Here is an 18,968-nt window from a genome sequence, read left to right as displayed (position 1 = left end):
ATCCAAAACAATTGGAAATGACTTGTAGGCATACAATCATTATCACCTTATCTAATGACTTGTTTGATATCTATTGCCCCTATAAAGAAGCCAAGGATATATGTGATTCAATGAAACTAAAATACACTGTTGAGGATGCTAGGAAGCAAAAATTTGTTATTAGCAGCTTCTATAGGTGTGAGATGATAGATGATAAGGATATCAAGATGCAAATAAATGAATACTACAAACTTCTAGAAGATCTCAAGGCTGAAAACATCAATTTGCAATATGAGTTTATTGTAGGATTGCTGATTGAAAAGCTGCCAGAATCTTGAAAAGATTACAAGCAACAACTCAAACATAAGCACAAGCAATCGTCACTGGCATATTTGCCCACCCACATCATAATCGAGGACACCAACAAAAAGGAACTCAAAGCTGCAGAATGAAAGGAGATGGCTTTAAAAGCACACTTGGTGCAAGATAGATTCACAAACAAAATAAGAGGTACGATAAAAAAAAAAAAAAAAAAAAACTTGATTACAAGCCTAAAGCTACTAACCCCGCCTTCAAAAAAGAAGAGAAATTATCTGTTTGTGGAAAGCCAGGTCATCATGCACCTCAATGTAGAATGAGAATGAGAAATGACAATCCTCTTAAGCCAAATGCAAATTTGGTTAAAGGAGATGATATAATTGCAGCGGTTATTTCTCAGGCTTATCTTGTGGCTAATGTGAAAGAATGGGTGGTAGACTTTGGTGCTACCAAGCATATTTTTGCAGACAAAGATGCTTTTACCTCCTACACTCCTGTAAGGGACAGAAAAGAAGATGTATATCTTAATGATTCTCAAACTGCTAATGTTCTTGGCAAATGTAAACTTCTTCTCAAGCTCACATCTGGCAAGACTTTGGCTCTCAATGAAGTGTTTCACGTGCCTAATATTAGAGCACATTTAATTTCTGTGGCTCTATTAGGAAAGGTTGGGGTTAAGGTGTCATTTGAATCTGATAAAATTGTAATGACAAAGAATAATGTTTTAGTGGGCAAAGGTTATTGTAACCAACAACTTTTTGTACTCAGTGTTTCTAACATTATGAATGGAAATGCATCTTCTTCTACTTACTTGATTGATTCTATTGATATGTGGCATGCTAGATTAGGANTTGTTGAAACTCTGTTTTGTTTTATTCTGTTTAAAATTTTGGTAAAGTTCTCAATGAGAGACAAAGCAATCCTGGAATCTCATAATGAACATCATTAGGTGCAGAAGATGACAGCGAAAACATCAATGGCATCTCTTGGGATCTATTGGGAATCCATCCCTGATCTTTATTAATTAAACTAGATAATAGCATGATATATACGAAGCCATTATCTGTATTATTGATAAGAACATACAAAGCAGAAAACTAAAATGAATCGTCCACATGTTCTGATCATACCTTTTCCAGCACAAGGCCATGCAATTCCTTTCCTTGAGCTTTCACAGTGCTTAGCAAAGCATGGCGTCAGTGTCACGTTTGTAAACACAGATCATAATCACAAGCGGGTCATCAATGCATTGCGGGCAAAGAAGCATGTAGGAGATGATCAAGAAATCCGGCTGGTATCGATTCCAGACGGATTGGATCCCTGGGAGGATAGAAATGACATAGGCAAGTTATGTGAATCACTTGTAAAGGTGATGCCTGGGAAGCTGGAAGAGCTCATACAAGAGATGAACAACAAAGAGGAAGATGAAAAGATCACTTGTGTTATTGCTGATGTGCATGTTGGAATGGTTCTGCAAGTAGCAGAGAAACTGAAAATTAAGGGGGCTGCGTTTTTGTCAACGGGAGTGGCGGCTCTGGCCTTGTACCACCATATTCCCAAAATGATTGATGATGGAATCATTAACAAAGATGGTAAGACTGGATTTTTAACTTGCGATGAAATTGATTTTGCTTTGCGTTGATAAAAGGTAGCTAGGCCATGCAATTATTTATTTCCTTAAACACCTTAATTATTTCAGGAACTACGACCGACGGTCGACATATGATACAGTTGGGACCAAACATGCCTACAATCAACAGTGCAGAACTTATCTGGAACATTGGCCACTTAATTAGCCAGAGGAAGATTTTTGAACTTATTCTTAAGGGCACAGAAGGTACACAAATGACAGCTGACTACCTGATTTGCAACACAACGTATGACCTTGAGCCTGAAGCATTCAACTTGGTTCCAAAAATTCTTCCTATTGGACCTCTTTTAGCGAGCAACCGACAAGGAAATTCAGCGGGATACTTCTGGCCAGAAGACTCGAGTTGCTTGAAATGGCTGGATCAACAGGAACCTAAATCAGTCATTTATGTTGCATTTGGCAGCTTCACAGTTTTTAACAAGATCCAATTCCTGGAGCTGGCACTAGGACTTGAACTCACCAACAGGCCATTCCTGTGGGTTGTGAGGCCGGATATTACCGAGGATGCAAATCAAGCCTACCCAGAAGGCTTTCAAGCCAGGGTAGCCAGTCGTGGCCGGATGGTGGATTGGGCACCTCAACAGAAGGTTTTGAGTCACCCTTCCATTGCCTGCTTCTTTAGTCATTGTGGTTGGAATTCCACCATGGAAGGTGTAAGCAACGGGCTTCCTCTCTTGTGCTGGCCGTACTTTGGTGACCAATTCATTAATGAGAGCTACATTTGTGATATTTGGAAGGTGGGATTGAAATTTAACAGAGAAGAAGGTAAGATCATCACACGAGAAGAAATTAAGAGCAAGGTGGATCAAGTGCTTCGTAATGAAAATTTCAAATCCAGAGCTTCGGAACTCAAAGAAACTGCATTGAAAAGTGTCAAAGAAGGGGGTTTATCTGACAAGAATTTCAAGAAGTTCATTGACTGGATAAGGACCCAAGAAATGGAATAAGATACCTTGATATTACTGGATCATTCATTTGAAGATTCGTTCAAGTAAAAGAACTCTCGTGGTAGTCTAGATTTTCTCCTCGAACAAACAAACTTCTTGTTGTCGTGTAATATGTTGGTAGGTTCTCTCTGTGCTAAACTTACGTCTGCTGTGGAAAGAATTTAATTTCAAAGCTTGAAATCAAGGTTCATTAAAAAATAATCATGGATTAATTAAGGCTAATGATATTCACGCTGACCTGTTTCCCAGGCAACTGAAAGTTTGAAACTGAGCGTTACAAAGACCAAAATTACAGCCAAACAGGCCAGTAACGACGAGTCTATATAGCAGTATGTGATAGCATATGAGACCTGAGAATTTCAGTCAAATGCATGCACTGGCTACTCGCAATGAGATGTATTCAAAAATCTAGAATACCACTTCAAACTACATTATTCCTGCAACTATCTATTGAACTTATCTCGAGGTTTTTTTCTTTTTTCTTTTTCCTATCTTTTTTCCTTTCTCGTTTATCTTTAGATTGATTTTGATTGATATATAGTTGCCACATGCATTAACTTTTGGTATTGAATCAACAATAATATTGCGATACCAGAGACTATCACTTTTAAAAAATATTATTTCATAACAGTTAAACTTGAGAGACAAGTTGAACAGATTGAAATCTGTAGTTCTGAGCTTTAATTCTAATGCTTGGCTAAGGAAAATTGGGCCAGCCATAAAGCACAAATCATAACCTCACTGGGCGGGATGCCCAAAATATGTGTTAATTTGAGGCAATGCGACACTATGACCAACCAAGATGTTATCCTTCTCGTGAATCTCAACACTAGATATTATAATTAGAACAAGGAAACTAAAATAAAAAGTTCCAAGAAACCAAAAACATCGAAGACTTTTTTAGCCATTTAACTCAATCACTGGCTTACTTGTTATAGTTAAATAAGATAAACGATGATTTTATGAAATCGAGGAGAGAAAATTGACTATTAGATTAAAGTATAGAAATTAAGAAAAACCCCGAGATGATGAGAAGTTCCAGGGCCTGCCAGATCATAATAGATAAATAATAATAAAATGACAAATCTACACCAACGAGTCGATAAGCGACAAGCAGGAAACCAAAGCAAATATACGAATTAGATCTCCTGGGAAGTCACCCTGATCATTATAAAACAAAGCAAATTATGTTCATAGGAACATACAGGAAACTGAAAACTAAAATGAGTTCTCCACATATTCTGGCTATTCCTTTTCCTGCACAAGGCCATGTAATTCCTTTACTGGAGCTTTCGTTATGCTTAGTTAAGCATGGCTTCAGAGTCACGTTTGTCAACACAGATCATACTCACAACCGGGTCATCAACGCATTACCGGAAAATTCTATTGGGGATGGAATCCGTCTGGTGTCGATTCCAGATGGAATGGAACCCGGGGAGGATAGAAATGATTTAGGGAAGCTATGTGCAGCAATGCCGAAGGTGATGCCGGGGAAGCTGGAGGAGCTTATTGAAGAGATCTACAGAGTGGAAGAAGATAAGCTTGTTTGTGTGATTGCTGATGGGAATATTGGATTTGCTCTTGAAGTTGCAGAGAAGATGAAAATTAAGAAGGCTGCCTTTTGGCCTGCAGCAGTCGCTACTCTGGCCTTCTTTTACAATATTCCAAAGATGATTGATGATGGAATCATTGACAGTAATGGTAGCACCCTCTCACTTGTTTTTACTCTTTTCTATCTTCCTCTGTAAACTTTCTGCAAGTTAAAAGTCACTGAATCACTGTTTTGTTGTGTACAATTTGTTTCCAGGGACTCCGTTCAAGAAACAAATGATTCAGTTTGCACCCAACACGCCTGAAATCGACAGTACAAACTTTATTTGGGCAAACATTGGTGGCGGCTTAGCCCAAAAGATACTCTTTGACTATATAAGCAAGAACACAGAAGCTGTGAAAGTGGCAGATACCCTTATTGGCAACTCAACCTATGACTTTGAACCTGGAGCGTTCAACTCGGTTCCAAATATGCTTCCAATAGGACCTCTTTTGGCGAGCAATCGACAAGGAAATTCAACAGGATACTTCTGGCAAGAAGACTCAGCTTGCTTGGAATGGCTTGATCAACAGCAGCCCAAATCAGTCATTTATGTTGCATTTGGCAGCTTCACAGTTATAGACAAGATTCAATTCCAGGAGCTGGCACTAGGACTTGAACTCGCCAACAAGCCGTTCTTGTGGGTTGTTAGGCCAGACATTACTGATGGTGCCAATGAAGCCTTCCCAGATGGGTTTGAAGAAAGGGTAGCCAACCGTGGGAAAATGGTGGGTTGGGCTCCGCAACAGAAGGTTTTGAGTCACCCTTCCATTGCCTGCTTCTTTAGCCATTGCGGTTGGAATTCAACCATGGAAGGTTTAAGCAATGGGCTTCCTTTCTTATGTTGGCCATACTTTGCTGACCAGTTCATCGATGAGAGCTACATTTGTGATGTTTGGAAGGTAGGATTGCGGTTTAAAAGAGACGAAAGTGGAATCATTACACGAGAAGAAATTAAAGGTAAGATAGATCAAGTGGTTGGTGATGAAAAATTTAAAGGAAGAGCTTTGGCACTCAAGGAAACTGCCATAGAAACTGTTAAAGAAGGTGGTCAATCGAACAAGTGTTTCAACAATTTCATTGAATGGATCAAGGCATAGGAACTCACCACAAGTGATGATGGATCATTGTTAAGGAAAATAAACATATAATAACAACTTGGAAATCTCTGCCATCGAAACCAAGGTTTTAATTTCATCCTGTATTTCTCTTTTATGATACATTCGAAGAATCGAAGTCTTTTTTTTTTTTTTTTTTTTAATTTGTTATAGTATTTTGCATTGCGAGGAATAAGCTCATGTAATACAGTAGTTGGTCTGTAACCCTGGGTCACCCTGTGGCTCTTATCGCTGTTGATGTCTCTCCCTCTGAATTGTGTCAATCGTTTGTCTTGCATCTCTGTCGAAAGGAATGGAGAAAAAGCCCGGCCCAGAGTTGGCCTAGCTTGGGGTTGTGTCCAGATCGGACCTCAGTTAGAGTTCTAGATCCAAAGTAGATGGCCCAGCCTGGAATTTTGCCATCTCTATCTATCATGCAGGGTGTACTAATCGCTCTAGTAATATAATTAAATAAGCGGAGTATCGTTCGTACGAAGATTGACTTATCCATTAAATACACAAATTGTCCTAGTTTTGAGTTATTTGAAAACAACGAAAATTGAAATATTATGAATTCTGAGTTAAAAGGTAAAATTAATTAAAGAATGCAATAAACAAGATCGAATCACCAATGAATAGAAATGTTATTGCTAAGGCATTCAACTTCACCTAACCAATTCAATATAAATCCTAAAAACATGGTACTAAACATTTATCATCTAATGTTGATGGCAAAATACTCGAACCTATTCAAAACCCTCTCTCGAGTAGAATCAAAATTACTCACATATAATAACCCATGGTATCCCTATATGAATTTAAAAACCTATGAGCATATTAAGTTTTATAATATTTCAATAAAAACCACACAAATCACTTTGATTTTACTTCTATATTAGTAAATATCTCTAATATTACTTACTTGGTTGGCAAGTATTATTAAATAGGAAATTTATTATTTAGCCTTTGGAAAATTTCAGGTACTACACCATGTAAACAACTAAACAAAAAGCTATTAGAGCAAGATGATAGAGGCAAATAATATAAATTTAAAAAAAAAAAATTAATATGTAAAGTTCAGCGTATGAAATGGTATTGATCGAACCTGTATATGTTTTCTCTAGGAGATAGACTAGGTTCTTTGCTAAATGAATGACACTTTGACCATCACAACCCAAAACGCTCCTCTCATAATTTTGACTCAAATCTTCTAGGAATTTCGGTAACCATATCAGCTTCTTACTAATTTTTGTCACAGCAACATACTCTATTTCTTAATTCTGACCCAATTCTTCTGACATGATTATTACTAATTTAACATGCAGAAATTAGTAAAAAAAAATTCTTAAATTAAAAAAAAAAAAAGGGTTAAATGGAAAAATAATGCTTAAATAAAATAAACTAAGTGATTTTCAGGCCTGAAGCAACCCGTTGCCGTTATGGGCTATGAGCTCCTATATATTCCAGGTCCAATCTAACAACTAAGACTAAATAAAATAAAGTATTTTTCTTAAATTCTAATTAACTTGTTAAAAACCTAGGCTTCAAATCTAGCAAGTCAAAACGTCACTAGGAGAAAGAACACAAACATAATTTAAACACTAGATTTCGGGAGACATCACAAAATACTCTAAAATCTTGGATTTGATTTAATCTATATTAATTTTTACTCCTCTCGGCCAAACGGTTTTCCTCCACTTTTACTTTTCTTCCCTCTTTCTCCTTTTTTTTCCTTCCCCTCTCTCTTATCTCCTTTCCTCTCGAGTCTTGGCTCACACTTGACTCAGAGATTAAAATGAGAGACTATGGGATTTTTCTGGTTAACCAGTCAAACTCTATAATGCTTTTGCTTGCTGAGTCAATAAAAGTAAATACAAATATCTTGACAATTCAGCAGCCACCTCTACAAAGTCATGTTTTACTTCTCCAACTCTCTCAGCCCCCTAACAGGAATAATCAGGGGGTAACAAAATCACATACGCAAGTCAGTAAGAGACAAGCTGCTAGCCCATCCCTTATCCTTATAAAACTGGTTATTAACACGATACAAATATGCGAAGCCAAAGTTTGTTCATAATTCAAGAACGAAAAAGAAAATAAAAATGAGTCGTCCACATATTCTGGCGATACCATATCCTGCACAAGGCCATGTAATTCCTTTACTGGAGCTTTCACAATGCTTAGTTAAACATGGCTTCAGAGTCACATTTGTCAACACAGATCACACTCACAACCGAGTCATCAACGCTTTACAAGAAAATTTTACTGGGGATGAAATCCATCTGGTATCAATTCCGGATGGAATGGAACCGTGGGAAGATAGAAATGATTTCGCAAGGTTATCTGAAACAATGCCGGAGGTGATGCCTGGGGAACTGGAGAAGCTCATAGAAGAGATCAACAGAGTGGAAGAAGAAAAGATTGTTTGTGTGATTGCGGACGGTAATGTTGAATTTGCCATTAGAGTTGCAGAGAAGATGAAAATTAAGAAGGCAGCATTTTGGTCTTTAGCAGCTGCAAGTCTGGCCTTGCTTTACAATGTTCCGAAGATGATTGATGAAGGAATCATTGACAGTGATGGTAACACACTCTCACTCGTTTCTGTTCTTAATTTTGTTGCAAGTTTAAGGAACTTAATGACACACAAATTAAGGAATACTATTAGTATTATATTACTGGTTAACGCCTGAAAACGGTAACTTGATCCCAAGGTGCTTGGCTCTTTTCCCCACAACATTAATAATATTATATTTTGCTCTAAAAGGGATCCAACTTACAACCTCCGTTAAGAAAACCAGCGCTTACAATAATTAATAAACTGAAGAAGAGAATTAAATCTTTAGATTTATTCACTGTGTTCTACTATAAGGTAGGCCAAGCATGCAGTTATCTATTTCTTTTATGTTCACTTTCTGTTAATTCCAGGAACTCCAATCAAGAAACAAATTATTCAGCTCGCTCACAATATGCCTGAAATCGACAGTACAAACTTTCTTTGGGCCAACTTGGGTGGCGGCTTAGCTTTCCAGAAGAAAATCTTTCACCGCATAGAGAAGTTCACAGAAGCTGTGAAAGTGGCAGACTGGCTCATTTGCAACTCAGCATCAGATTTTGAACCTGAAGCGTTCAACTTGGTTCCAAATATTCTTCCAATAGGACCTCTTTTGGCAAACAACCGACAAGGAAATTCAGCAGGATACTTCTGGCAAGAAGACTCAACTTGCTTGAAATGGCTAGATCAACAGCAGCCTAACTCAGTCATTTATGTTGCATTTGGCAGCTTCACAGTTATAGACAAGATCCAATTCCAAGAGCTGGCACTAGGACTTGAACTCACCAACAGGCCGTTCTTATGGGTTGTGAGGCCAAACATTACTGATGATGCAAACCAAGCCTACCCAGAAGGGTTTCAAGACAGGGTAGCCAATCGTGGCAAAATGGTGGGTTGGGCGCCACAACAGAAGGTTTTGAGTCACCCTTCCATTGCCTGTTTTTTTAGCCATTGTGGTTGGAATTCCACCATGGAAGGTGTAAGCAATGGGGTTCCTTTCTTGTGCTGGCCATACTTCGGTGACCAATTCATTGATGAGAGCTACATTTGTGATATTTGGAAGGTGGGATTAAAGTTTACCAGGGACGAAAGTGGTAGCATCACACGAGAAGAAATTAAGACTAAGGTGGATCAAGTGGTTGGTGTTGAAGATTTTAAAGCAAGAGCTTTGGAACTCAAGGAAACTGCATTGAAAAGTGTCAAAGACGGCGGCCATTCTGACAAGACTTTCAAGAAGTTCATTGAATGGATAAGGTCACCGGAACCAGGCCATGCTTGTTAGAATTAATATTTCAAGATTAATTCGTTGTGACTTTTGCTTTTCCAAAATAATCTGTATGATTGAGTAATTCTAAATTTTCAACTTCTTATGTTTTTTGCTCTCATTTCCTTTTCTTGATCTGGGAACTGGAGTCTGGAAGAATACTGCAGAAGACAAAACTACAGCCCAAACCACCCGCCAAACAGGTCACTAACCCACTTTAGGTTTCAGAATAATTGATTCATCAGTCAGCTGCAAGAGGAAAGAGCAAATTAAACATTGGCCCCACCCCACTTAGATGAAATTCTTGAATAAATGTTTTGTAAGTTGTAACGGCTGAATCTGAAGAGAGGACTAAGTTCAACAGATATAAATAAGCAATCCATATGCGCTGGTAATTCCTTATGCACCACAGGGTTGAACGAAATGGAGAGTCATATGAGAATAAAATAAACCGGAAAACAAATCATAGACAGTAAAGAGAGAAAATAATACGTACGATTTATCCTGATTCACTCAATATAGGCTACGTTTAGCTAAGTCAATATTATTATAATACTTCCTCACCTCTCTCGTTTACAATGAATGAATTGTCTTATAATTACAATTATACTCATAACAAGTGAAAAATATATTTATATATTACACCTAGTTTTATAAGGATTATTATTCCTAAGTCTAAACTCAATAATGATTAGTAACTTAAAGAAATCCTTAAGTGATTTTTCATGGAAAATGCCCAAATCACCTACGGGCCCAAGAGCGCTACAGCACTAACCCCACGACCCTCGAATGCATCTGCTTTATCCATTAATACTGAAGTAGTCGACAACTCTAACAAGAGATATCTATCATGTACTAAAGTTTTCACAATGCTTAGCTAAGGATATATGGCTTCAAAGTCACATTTGTTAAAAGTGAGTGCAAACGCAGACGAATCATGAACACATTAACCGTTCCTGAAATTTTTAACATAAAGAACAAAGAATGAAGCTCACGACCACACAGCGTGGCATACATAAAATATATTATAATTTGAAGCAATGTGACCCTTTAACCAACCAAGACGCTATCCTTCTCCTAAATCTCAACACAAAATATTTGTAAATATTTAAACCAAATAAATTTTTATTTTAGTAATCAGACAAAAGACACACTTTAAGAAGCCTTGAGTTCCTGACCTGCCCAGAAATTGTTCGTCCATACTATTTATTGAAACTCTGTTTTGTTTTATTCTGTTTAAAATTTTGGTAAACTTCTCAATGAGAGACAAAGTAGTACTGGAAGCTCATAATGAACATCATTAGGTGCAAAAGATGACAGCGAAAACATCAATTAATTAAACTAGTTATTAACATGATATATACAAAGCCATTGTTTGTATTGTTCAGAAAACATACAAAACAGAAAACTAAAATGAATCGTCCACATGTTCTGATCATACCTTTTCCAGCACAAGGCCATGTAATTCCCCTACTGGAGCTTTCACAATGCTTAGTTAAGCATGGCTTCAAAGTCACATTTGTTAACACAGATTGTAATCACAAGCGAGTCATCAACGCATTACAAGAAAATAACTCCATTGAGGATGGATTCTGTTGATGCATGATTTTTACACCAACGAAACGCACATGTAAAATGCTGAGCTGGCTCAAAAGACACACATGAATGCAAGGAAAAGAGAGTAAATACAATGAGAAAAACGTTTTTAAAGTGGTTCGGATGCTAAGGAAGCAAGTCCTACGTCCACTGTTATTTTATTAATGATAGGGGTCAAGTCGCATTAGCGGACTGACTTACAAATGATAGTACAAGCGAGTGAATGCTTTTTATTATAGAGAGAATAGCCAATCAAGAGTAAAATGAGCGAATCCCTTGAATGAGAGATGAGCTCTCAATTTATAGTGAGATACATTGAGGCAATGATTACTGAATCTGTGAGTTGGTGGGATTATCCGTGCAAATCTTTATTTATGTCACATTGCCCACCTTCTAGAGTGATTTGCGCGATTTGGAGCAGGGATTGGACACGTGGAATCACCACAGCTTCTGGCTGGTCTGGTGCGCACCTACTATTCTGACAAAAGCAAGCTACGGGTGTACCCATGTTCTGACTTTTGCACGCTGACTGGGCCTTACGTCAGCCCTATATTTTTCAAGCATAACAGAAGTCCCCTAGTTTTTAAGGTTTGAGAATCGAACCTTGGAAACTATTAAGTCATGCCGCAATTGATGATTTCTGGAAATTCTGGTGATTCCGACCTGATTGAAGATAGGTCGGGGTAGCACTTTTTGCAAACACGACCTCGCATGGTCATTGCTTATTAAAGACGGGTGAGCGACCTGACTTCGCCTGTTGTACTTTAGGTATGGATGCATTTAATGAAGCAGTCTCTGCATTGACAGATGTCCTGTGCGTGATAAGTGTCAGCCAGGTACATTGAATGCGTTATATGCTCACACGGTACCACTTTATCAGAACATTACATGTGTGACATGCTGAAACGACAACCCTTATCAGTGCATTAAATGCAACTTGGGGCACAATTAATGCTGAGGGAAAGAGAGTGTCGTCGCTTGAGTTTTTCAAAAAAAAAAACGATGACGGTTTGATTTTCTGTAATCATGATGCTCACTCTTCCTCAATGATCTGCAACACATGGCCGTGATCAACGGTGAGAAATTTTTGCCGCCCAAAGTTTGTTTTGATTCCGAAAAAACAAATGTCGGTTCATGCGCTATAAAAACTCAGATCTTTCTCAGACAATGTCATCACACTCGTCCTTTTCACAGAGAGCAAGAGATTTTCGCAAGCTTGGAACCTTTGCCTTCCAAACCAGCGTTTTTCCGATATTTGAAGCAGAAGCCATCTTCGTACTCAGAGAGGTAAGAATCTTTCTCTGTTTTTGTTTTCTTATTCCCGTGGTTGGTAGATGGCATTAGTCTTCCGGTAACTCATCGGGGACGAGACGCTCATGTCAAGTTCGAGCCATGAATGGCGGCTCGAATCATTCTGCTAGGGTTTTCTCTAGGTTTTAGGGAGTTTTTCCTTCCATGTCATCGTACGGAGTAGCGTACGATGGCTAAATAACCCCCTTGCTTGTCACTTTTGCAGACCAGTAGAATGGACCCCTCAACAACTAGATCCGAGGAAGGAACCGGTTCGTCTTCGTAGGGTGCTCCGAGTGTCACTCCTGAGGTCTACTCGGTACTTATCGGGGAAGAGCTCGAGAGGGTAATAAAACAATACAGTATCGAGGTGGAAGTTTTCCGTGATGTGGCACACTCATCGCGATACCCATCAAGTGGGATGGCCGCGATCTCTGAGGAGATCATCAAGGGTGGGGGATTGATCTCCTTCCACCCTTTTGTCAGGTCGATCTTGGATCACTTCGGAATAGCGCCAATGCAGCTCACTCCAAACGCGTATGTTATTGTTGTTGCCATGTACATCGCGTGTCATGACAACAAGCTAGGTGAGCTAACCGTGACAGAGCTCGCCGCTTGTATGTCTTGAAAAAGAGCAAGGACAAGGATTCTTATTACTTGTCCAGACGACCTACTATAGCCGAGGGGATACATAGCTGCCCTAGCAACGCGGGGGCGTACGAAAAGAAGTTTTTCTTCTTTCATTATGACAGCTATTGCCGCTTTCAGGACCCGAGTAGACTCTTTTCTCTTGGCGAACTCATTAAATTCGGAATGCATTTTTCTTTCTAATGACTTGTTTCTTCTCTAGCAGTTAACAAGACGACCGACCTAGGACTGCTTTTTGATTCGGATAGGATCGTATCTTTCGGCTTCTTGCCCGAAGACAAGCGCGACGCGAAGAAGCTCGTGACGACCGCGAATCTGCGGAAATACGGTTTCTTCAACGCAAACGCGTCTTTAGAGCCCCCATTTAGTAAGTCTTGCTAACTGGTTCTTTTCTGGTCGTGAAATGAAATGCTTTTGTTAACGATGCCTGTATGCAGCGACCATGCCTCCAAAGGTGTCAGAGCTGATGCGACGAAGGCAATTCAATTTCCCATAGTCGAAGACCGCCAAGGTGAAAGATGGGGCTCCTGCCGATCCCCCGGCTGAAGGTGCCACATAGGGCCCCCCGGTACGACCTGCTGGAACTCAGCAACAACCTTCGGAGGATGCACCAATCCGATTCACGAAGGCCCTTCAGCCATTGGCTGTTCGCTCGAGGCTAAAGACAACGGCTCAGCGAGCAAAGAAGAGAAGGCAGATTCAGGTCGAAGAGTCAGAGACCGAATCTGAGGTCAATCAACCCGAGAAGTCGCGGTCGGACGTCTGGAGGAGGTCAGGTAAGGAACCGATGGGCGACACGACCCCTACTGAAGGCGTGAAGAAGGAAACTCCAATGCTAGACTCGCTGGGGAATCTTTCGGAGTACCTGCAGCCGATAATCTGCACTTTACTAAAGTGCGGACTCTTGGAATCATTTGAGCAATTCGCAGGTTCCAACGACGTGGATCTAATGTCCACATTGGTCCAACACTTAAGCAAGGTGAACGAATTAACCTCGACGAGGACTTCCCTTAGCTCTTTTTGATAAGCTAACTTTATCTTTCCTTGTTCGCAGGCCCTACTTTCCTTGTGAATGTCCCTGGAGAAGGTTCGGCTGGGAGTTGCAAAGGGGGAGGTCGCACTAAAGGAAGAGAACACAAAGCTTAAGCAGAGCTTGGAAGCCGTCGAAACAGAAAGAAACATGTCCTCTGAGTCGGTGAACCGGTACCTGAACGAAAGAGACGCGGCTCTTCACATGGTGGACTTCCAAAAAGCGGAGCTCAAGAAGCATGGGGAGGAAATAAAGGAGCTTCAAAGGACCATAGCTAGACTTTCCAAGGAGGTCAGAGAGAAGGACCAAGAGCTCAAAGTGACCTCTCTGCGGGCCTTGCCAGCAGAACAAGAGAGGGATGCCTCCGAGAAGCAAAGGCAAGCTCTCGAGGCTGAACTTCAGGCAAGTCAGGGAAAAGTTGCTTCCCTGACCGAAGAGATGCAAAATCAGGCAACAGAGGTCGAGAAGAAAGCCGTCGAATGGGCGATCGAGTCCATCTATGCCTTGCAGCCGAAGAACCCGCGTATTGATATGTCCGACCTCCCGGAGGATTGGCAGGAAACTCTCAGGTCCATGGCGCGGCAGGATGATAAAGCAACGGCCGTCTGAAGATCCCTAGCCGACCAGCCTTAGGATGATGAGGTCGTTCAAACGAACATCAAAATTTGATTATATCATGAGTACGTGTCCATAAAACTTAGCAGCTCATGCCTCGAGGTGGCATCTTTCCTGGGCACCTCGCGGTTCCCCGCGAGGTGCGGCCCTCCGAAAATCATGTGACACGGCTATATCCTTTGCGATCACGACGCTTCTTTCCCTATTTCCCTTGCACAGGAGCAGAGTCGTCAATATACTCCTTGAAATGCCCCTTCTGAATGAGCTCTTCGATTGCCTGCTTGAGAGCTCGACACTCATCTGTGTGATGCCCATTGTCCCGATGGAAGCGATAGTACTTTTTATTATTTCTGCCTGTCGCGGGAGTTTTCATGGGCTCGGGCTCTCCGAGCAGGCTGACTTCTTCGGATTTATCAAGAATAGCCAACACAGATGCATTCAGAGGCGTATATTGGTCTCTATCGCGATCGCGACAAGGGACAGGAGCATAAGGATTTTTGGGCTCGTAGCGAGGTTTCTTTTCTTTTCGATGATTGTTAGTGGCCCTTCTGCGATCAGCTCTTCTACTTTCCCCTCGACCAGACATACTGCCTGAAGTGTCGGGGTCGCGATGGCGGAGCGTCGCCAATGAATTTTCTATCCGGAGGTACTTCTCCGCAAGGTTATAGAATCCGGTAAAGGAAACATCGTCCTCAGCCTGTAATTCTTTCCACAGGTCAATTTGTGAACGAACTCCCGCTATGATGAAAGTCCGAACAGACTCTTCGGGAGAATGAGCCACCTTGTTGAGTTCTCTGTGAAAACGGTCGATGTAGGACTGGAGGGATTCATCCATTTCTTGCCTTATATTGCTAAGATAGCTCAAAGGCATCGAGAACTTTCGATTTGCTTGAAAATGCTTTAGGAACGTCGCGCTCATCTGAGGCCACAAATTGATCGATCCCGCTGGGAGCGACCTGAACCACCATTTGGCATGAGAGGTCAAAGTCACTGTGAAACAACGGCATTTGCTAGATCTGAGACCTGGTGAAGCTCCATCGGGTCGTTGAACTCATATAAATGATCTGCGGATCAGAATTTCCATCAAACGCCCGCCTGTCGGGCATCTTAAATCCTGGTGGGAGTGGAGCAGCTAGCACTTCGGGAGAGAAGGGGGACATAGACGCGACTTGCCCTTGCTCATTTTGTTGAGCTCTTAGTCTGTCTAGAGCTCGCTGCAGCTCCTCAACTTGTGGCAATGGAGCTACTTGGGGATTGCTTTCACCCATGCGAGTTCGATCCTTGCGATTATGGTTGAGGAAAACCCGAAGATCGGGTTCCTCTTCGCCTCGACTGGCGGTTCCGGCCACTCTCGACACACGCTACCTAGAGCCATGTGATGGCGATGAATGGTGTTAGGTATTTTCACGACCTTCGCGATAGTAAGAACTGACCCGCGAAGTGTGGGACCCTCTAGCACGATGACGATCTGGATGGTGCAGAGTATTTTCACGACCTTTGCGGTGGTAAGAACGGCCCCGCGAAGTGTGGGACCCTCTTGCACTGTGACGATCAAGATCGTTTTGCTGGCGGTGATAAGAATCGCCCCGCCCAGCACTTTCATTGGGGTGTACATGCGACGTGGCATAGGACAGCTCAAGCTGCGTCTTTTCACCAAGTCTCAATGAGACTGGTATTCTACTTGGGACGCGATCGGAGTTCGCTGGCCCTTTACAGCCCGTAGCCCTTTTTTTGCCACTTGCTCACCCTTTTGCTTACGTGCTACAGTGCTTGCGGCACGGGCTATTTCCCTTTGCAACGCTTTCGCTCGACCTGCATGCGTTTTTGGCGGTTGTACCACCCCAGCTGCTTTGGGTGGCACGCCTTGGTCCAAACGGTCCAACCTTTGGTTGACCATCTGGAGAGTATTGTCAAACCTCTCCAAGTAGCTTCTAATGGCAGGGTCAAATTGTGAACTTGATGAGATATCCCCTGCAGCATTTTGCAGAACTGAAGGTATTTTGGAAGAGGTATCCCCCTGGACCTGGGGGATTCCCTCAACACCTTGGTTGGTTTGCTCAGGTTCAGGTTGGAGGGCCATTTGTTGTTGTAGGACCAATAAGTTAGAGATTCTCCTGATGAAGGATGAACACTAAATCAGGCCCTTCCTTCTAGCGTCAAACTGTTGATGCGTGATTTTTACACCAATGAAACGCATGTGTGAAATGCTAAGCTGGCTCAGAAGACACACGTGAATGCAAGGAAAAGAGAGTAAATACAATGAGAAAAGCGTTTTTAAAGTGGTTCGGATGCTAAGGAAGCACGTCCTACGTCCACTGTTATTTTATTAATGATAGGGGTCAGGTCGCATTAGCAGACTGACTTACAAATGATAGTACAAGCGAGTGAATGCTTTTTATTACAGAGAGAATAGCTAATCAAGAGTAAAATGAGCGAATCCCTTGAATGAGAGATGAGCTCTCAATTTGTAGTGAGATACATTAAGGCAATGATTACTGAATCTGTGAGTTAGTGGGATTATCCGTGTAAATCCTTCTTTATGTCACATTGCCCACCTTCTAAAGTGATTTGCGCAATTTGGAGCAGGGATTGGACACATGGAATCACCACAGCTTCTGGCTGGTCTAGCGCGCACCCACTATTCTGACAGAAGCAGGCTATGGGTGTACCCATGTTCTGACTTTTACACGCTGACTGGGCCTTACGTCAGCTCTATATTTTTCAGGCATAACAGATTCCATCTGGTATCAATTCCAGATTGAATGGAACCCTGGGAGGATAGAAATGATATAAGGAGGTTATGTGAAGCAATTTCAAAGTTGATGCCTGGGAAGCTGCGTTTTGGCTTGCAGCAGCTACCACTCTTGCCTTGTTTTACAAAATTCAAAAGCTGATTGACGATGGAATCATTGACGGCGATGGTAACACACTAGTTTTCATTCATCTGTGTGTCAAACAGTTAATTTGTTGTAAGTTAAAGTCACATCATTATGCACATTTATCAGTATTTATTTCTTTTATGATCAACACTTGTGTATTTGTTAATTACAGGAACCCCAATAAAGAAACAAATGATTCATTTGGTGCCCAACACGCCTGAAATTGATAGTAAAAACCTTATATGGGCAAACATTGATCGACGTTCAGCCCAAAAGACGATCTTTGATTTTATATATAACAACACAGAAGCTGTGAAAATGGCAGACTGCCTCATTTGCAACTCAATTCATGACTTTGAACCTGTAGCCTTCACCTTGGTTCCAAATATTCTTCCAATAGGACCTCTTTTGGTGAGCAACCGACAAGGAAATTCAACAGGATACTTCTGGCAAGAAGACTCAACTTGCTTGAAATGGCTAGAACAACAGCAACCTAACTCAGTCATTTATGTTGCATTTGGCAGCTTCACAATTATAGAAAAGATCCAATTCCAAGAGCTAGCACTAGGACTTGAACTCACCAACAGACCGTTCTTATGGGTTGTGAGGCCAGACATTACTAATGGTGCCAATGAAGCCTTCCCATAAGGGTTTCAAGACAGGGTAGCCAATCGTGGCCAAATGGTGGGTTGGGCGCCACAACAAAAGATTCTTAGTCACCCTTCAATTGTCTGCTTCTTCATCCATTGTGGTTGGAATTCCACAATGGAAGGTGTAAGCAACGGGGTTCCTTTCGATGTTGGCCATACTTTGCTGACTAAAGGTGGAACAAATGGGCCGGGTTAGGCGAGTCAACCCTAACCCAGCCCGCATTAAAGAGGGTTCAACCCGGTCTGCCTAGCAGGCTGGCCGGGTTGAACCCAACCAGCATGCAACCCCCGGGCAGGCCGGGTTGATATATGGCAACCCAGCGACCCGACGGGTTTCTGTTTTGTTTTTTTTTTTTTTTGGAAGAACCCTTCAACCATTTGGGTTGACCCGCGGGTTGGCAAAAAAAAAAATTAATTTTTTTTTCAAATACCCCTTTAACCCTTGAAATATAGCTGTTTTATAGCATTTAGAGTGGTCTTTTTCATCATTTTTTTCTATAAATTGGCCCTAAACTCTCATATTTTCTCACATCCCAAATTCTCTCATTCTCTCATTTTCTCTAATCTCTATTGAAATCTCTTAATTATTCTCTTTGTTGTCAATTTGCTCTCATGTTAATTTTTATTAGTTTTTGCAATTTTCAATTCATATTTCCATATTCCAATTCTCCTTCTTTATTTTTTATTTCTTCTATATCAATTTTTTTTTTTTTTTAACTACAATGGATAGATATTTCTCTCCCATCAATTTCGATGATGAAGGAAACTACTATCCTAGTCCTGCTGAATTTACTAACATAAATGTAGTAGATTTAAATAGTCCCGCTTTCCCAGTCTCAGAATCCGATACACCTCAAAATAT

General features: G+C 41.1%; 4 protein-coding genes across 4 annotated transcripts; all 4 read left to right on the top strand.

Annotated features, from left to right (window-relative positions):
- The first annotated feature begins 1,393 nt into the window (after positions 1-1,393).
- LOC116107004 (UDP-glycosyltransferase 83A1-like) lies at positions 1,394-3,159 on the top strand. The gene is made up of 2 exons (XM_031393321.1): positions 1,394-1,889; positions 1,997-3,159. Exons 1-2 carry the CDS (start codon positions 1,400-1,402, stop codon positions 2,893-2,895), a joined length of 1,389 nt encoding a protein of 462 aa, XP_031249181.1. The 5' UTR covers positions 1,394-1,399; the 3' UTR covers positions 2,896-3,159.
- Positions 3,160-4,075: 916 nt separating this feature from the next.
- On the top strand, positions 4,076-5,840 carry LOC116106987 (UDP-glycosyltransferase 83A1-like). The gene is made up of 2 exons (XM_031393294.1): positions 4,076-4,596; positions 4,703-5,840. Exons 1-2 carry the CDS (start codon positions 4,083-4,085, stop codon positions 5,584-5,586), a joined length of 1,398 nt encoding a protein of 465 aa, XP_031249154.1. The 5' UTR covers positions 4,076-4,082; the 3' UTR covers positions 5,587-5,840.
- Positions 5,841-7,649: 1,809 nt separating this feature from the next.
- On the top strand, positions 7,650-9,519 carry LOC116106965 (UDP-glycosyltransferase 83A1-like). The gene is made up of 2 exons (XM_031393277.1): positions 7,650-8,163; positions 8,509-9,519. Exons 1-2 carry the CDS (start codon positions 7,686-7,688, stop codon positions 9,414-9,416), a joined length of 1,386 nt encoding a protein of 461 aa, XP_031249137.1. The 5' UTR covers positions 7,650-7,685; the 3' UTR covers positions 9,417-9,519.
- Positions 9,520-16,511: 6,992 nt separating this feature from the next.
- On the top strand, positions 16,512-18,104 carry LOC116106970 (UDP-glycosyltransferase 83A1-like). Its single transcript, XM_031393283.1, has 2 exons — positions 16,512-16,572; positions 17,629-18,104. Exons 1-2 carry the CDS (start codon positions 16,512-16,514, stop codon positions 18,102-18,104), a joined length of 537 nt encoding a protein of 178 aa, XP_031249143.1.
- Positions 18,105-18,968: the final 864 nt, after the last annotated feature.

Source organism: Pistacia vera, unplaced genomic scaffold (genome assembly GCF_008641045.1).
Source record: "Pistacia vera cultivar Batoury unplaced genomic scaffold, PisVer_v2 Contig525, whole genome shotgun sequence".
Classification (NCBI taxonomy): domain Eukaryota; kingdom Viridiplantae; phylum Streptophyta; class Magnoliopsida; order Sapindales; family Anacardiaceae; genus Pistacia; species Pistacia vera.
Note: the sequence above shows the minus strand (reverse complement) of the source record. Positions and strands in the feature narration are given on the sequence as shown.

What these genes read in the sequence shown, in the direction of transcription:
- LOC116107004 (XM_031393321.1), top strand. Translation starts at nt 1,400, where the DNA reads ATGAATCGTCCACATGTTCTGATCATACCTTTTCCAGCACAAGGCCAT. An exon ending in TGGAATCATTAACAAAGATG is followed by an intron (nt 1,890 to 1,996) that starts GTAAGACTGGAT and finishes TAATTATTTCAG; the next exon opens with GAACTACGACCGACGGTCGA.
- LOC116106987 (XM_031393294.1), top strand. Translation starts at nt 4,083, where the DNA reads ATGTTCATAGGAACATACAGGAAACTGAAAACTAAAATGAGTTCTCCA. An exon ending in TGGAATCATTGACAGTAATG is followed by an intron (nt 4,597 to 4,702) that starts GTAGCACCCTCT and finishes ATTTGTTTCCAG; the next exon opens with GGACTCCGTTCAAGAAACAA.
- LOC116106965 (XM_031393277.1), top strand. Translation starts at nt 7,686, where the DNA reads ATGAGTCGTCCACATATTCTGGCGATACCATATCCTGCACAAGGCCAT. An exon ending in AGGAATCATTGACAGTGATG is followed by an intron (nt 8,164 to 8,508) that starts GTAACACACTCT and finishes TGTTAATTCCAG; the next exon opens with GAACTCCAATCAAGAAACAA.
- LOC116106970 (XM_031393283.1), top strand. Translation starts at nt 16,512, where the DNA reads ATGGCAGGGTCAAATTGTGAACTTGATGAGATATCCCCTGCAGCATTT. An exon ending in AGCATTTTGCAGAACTGAAG is followed by an intron (nt 16,573 to 17,628) that starts GTATTTTGGAAG and finishes TGTTAATTACAG; the next exon opens with GAACCCCAATAAAGAAACAA.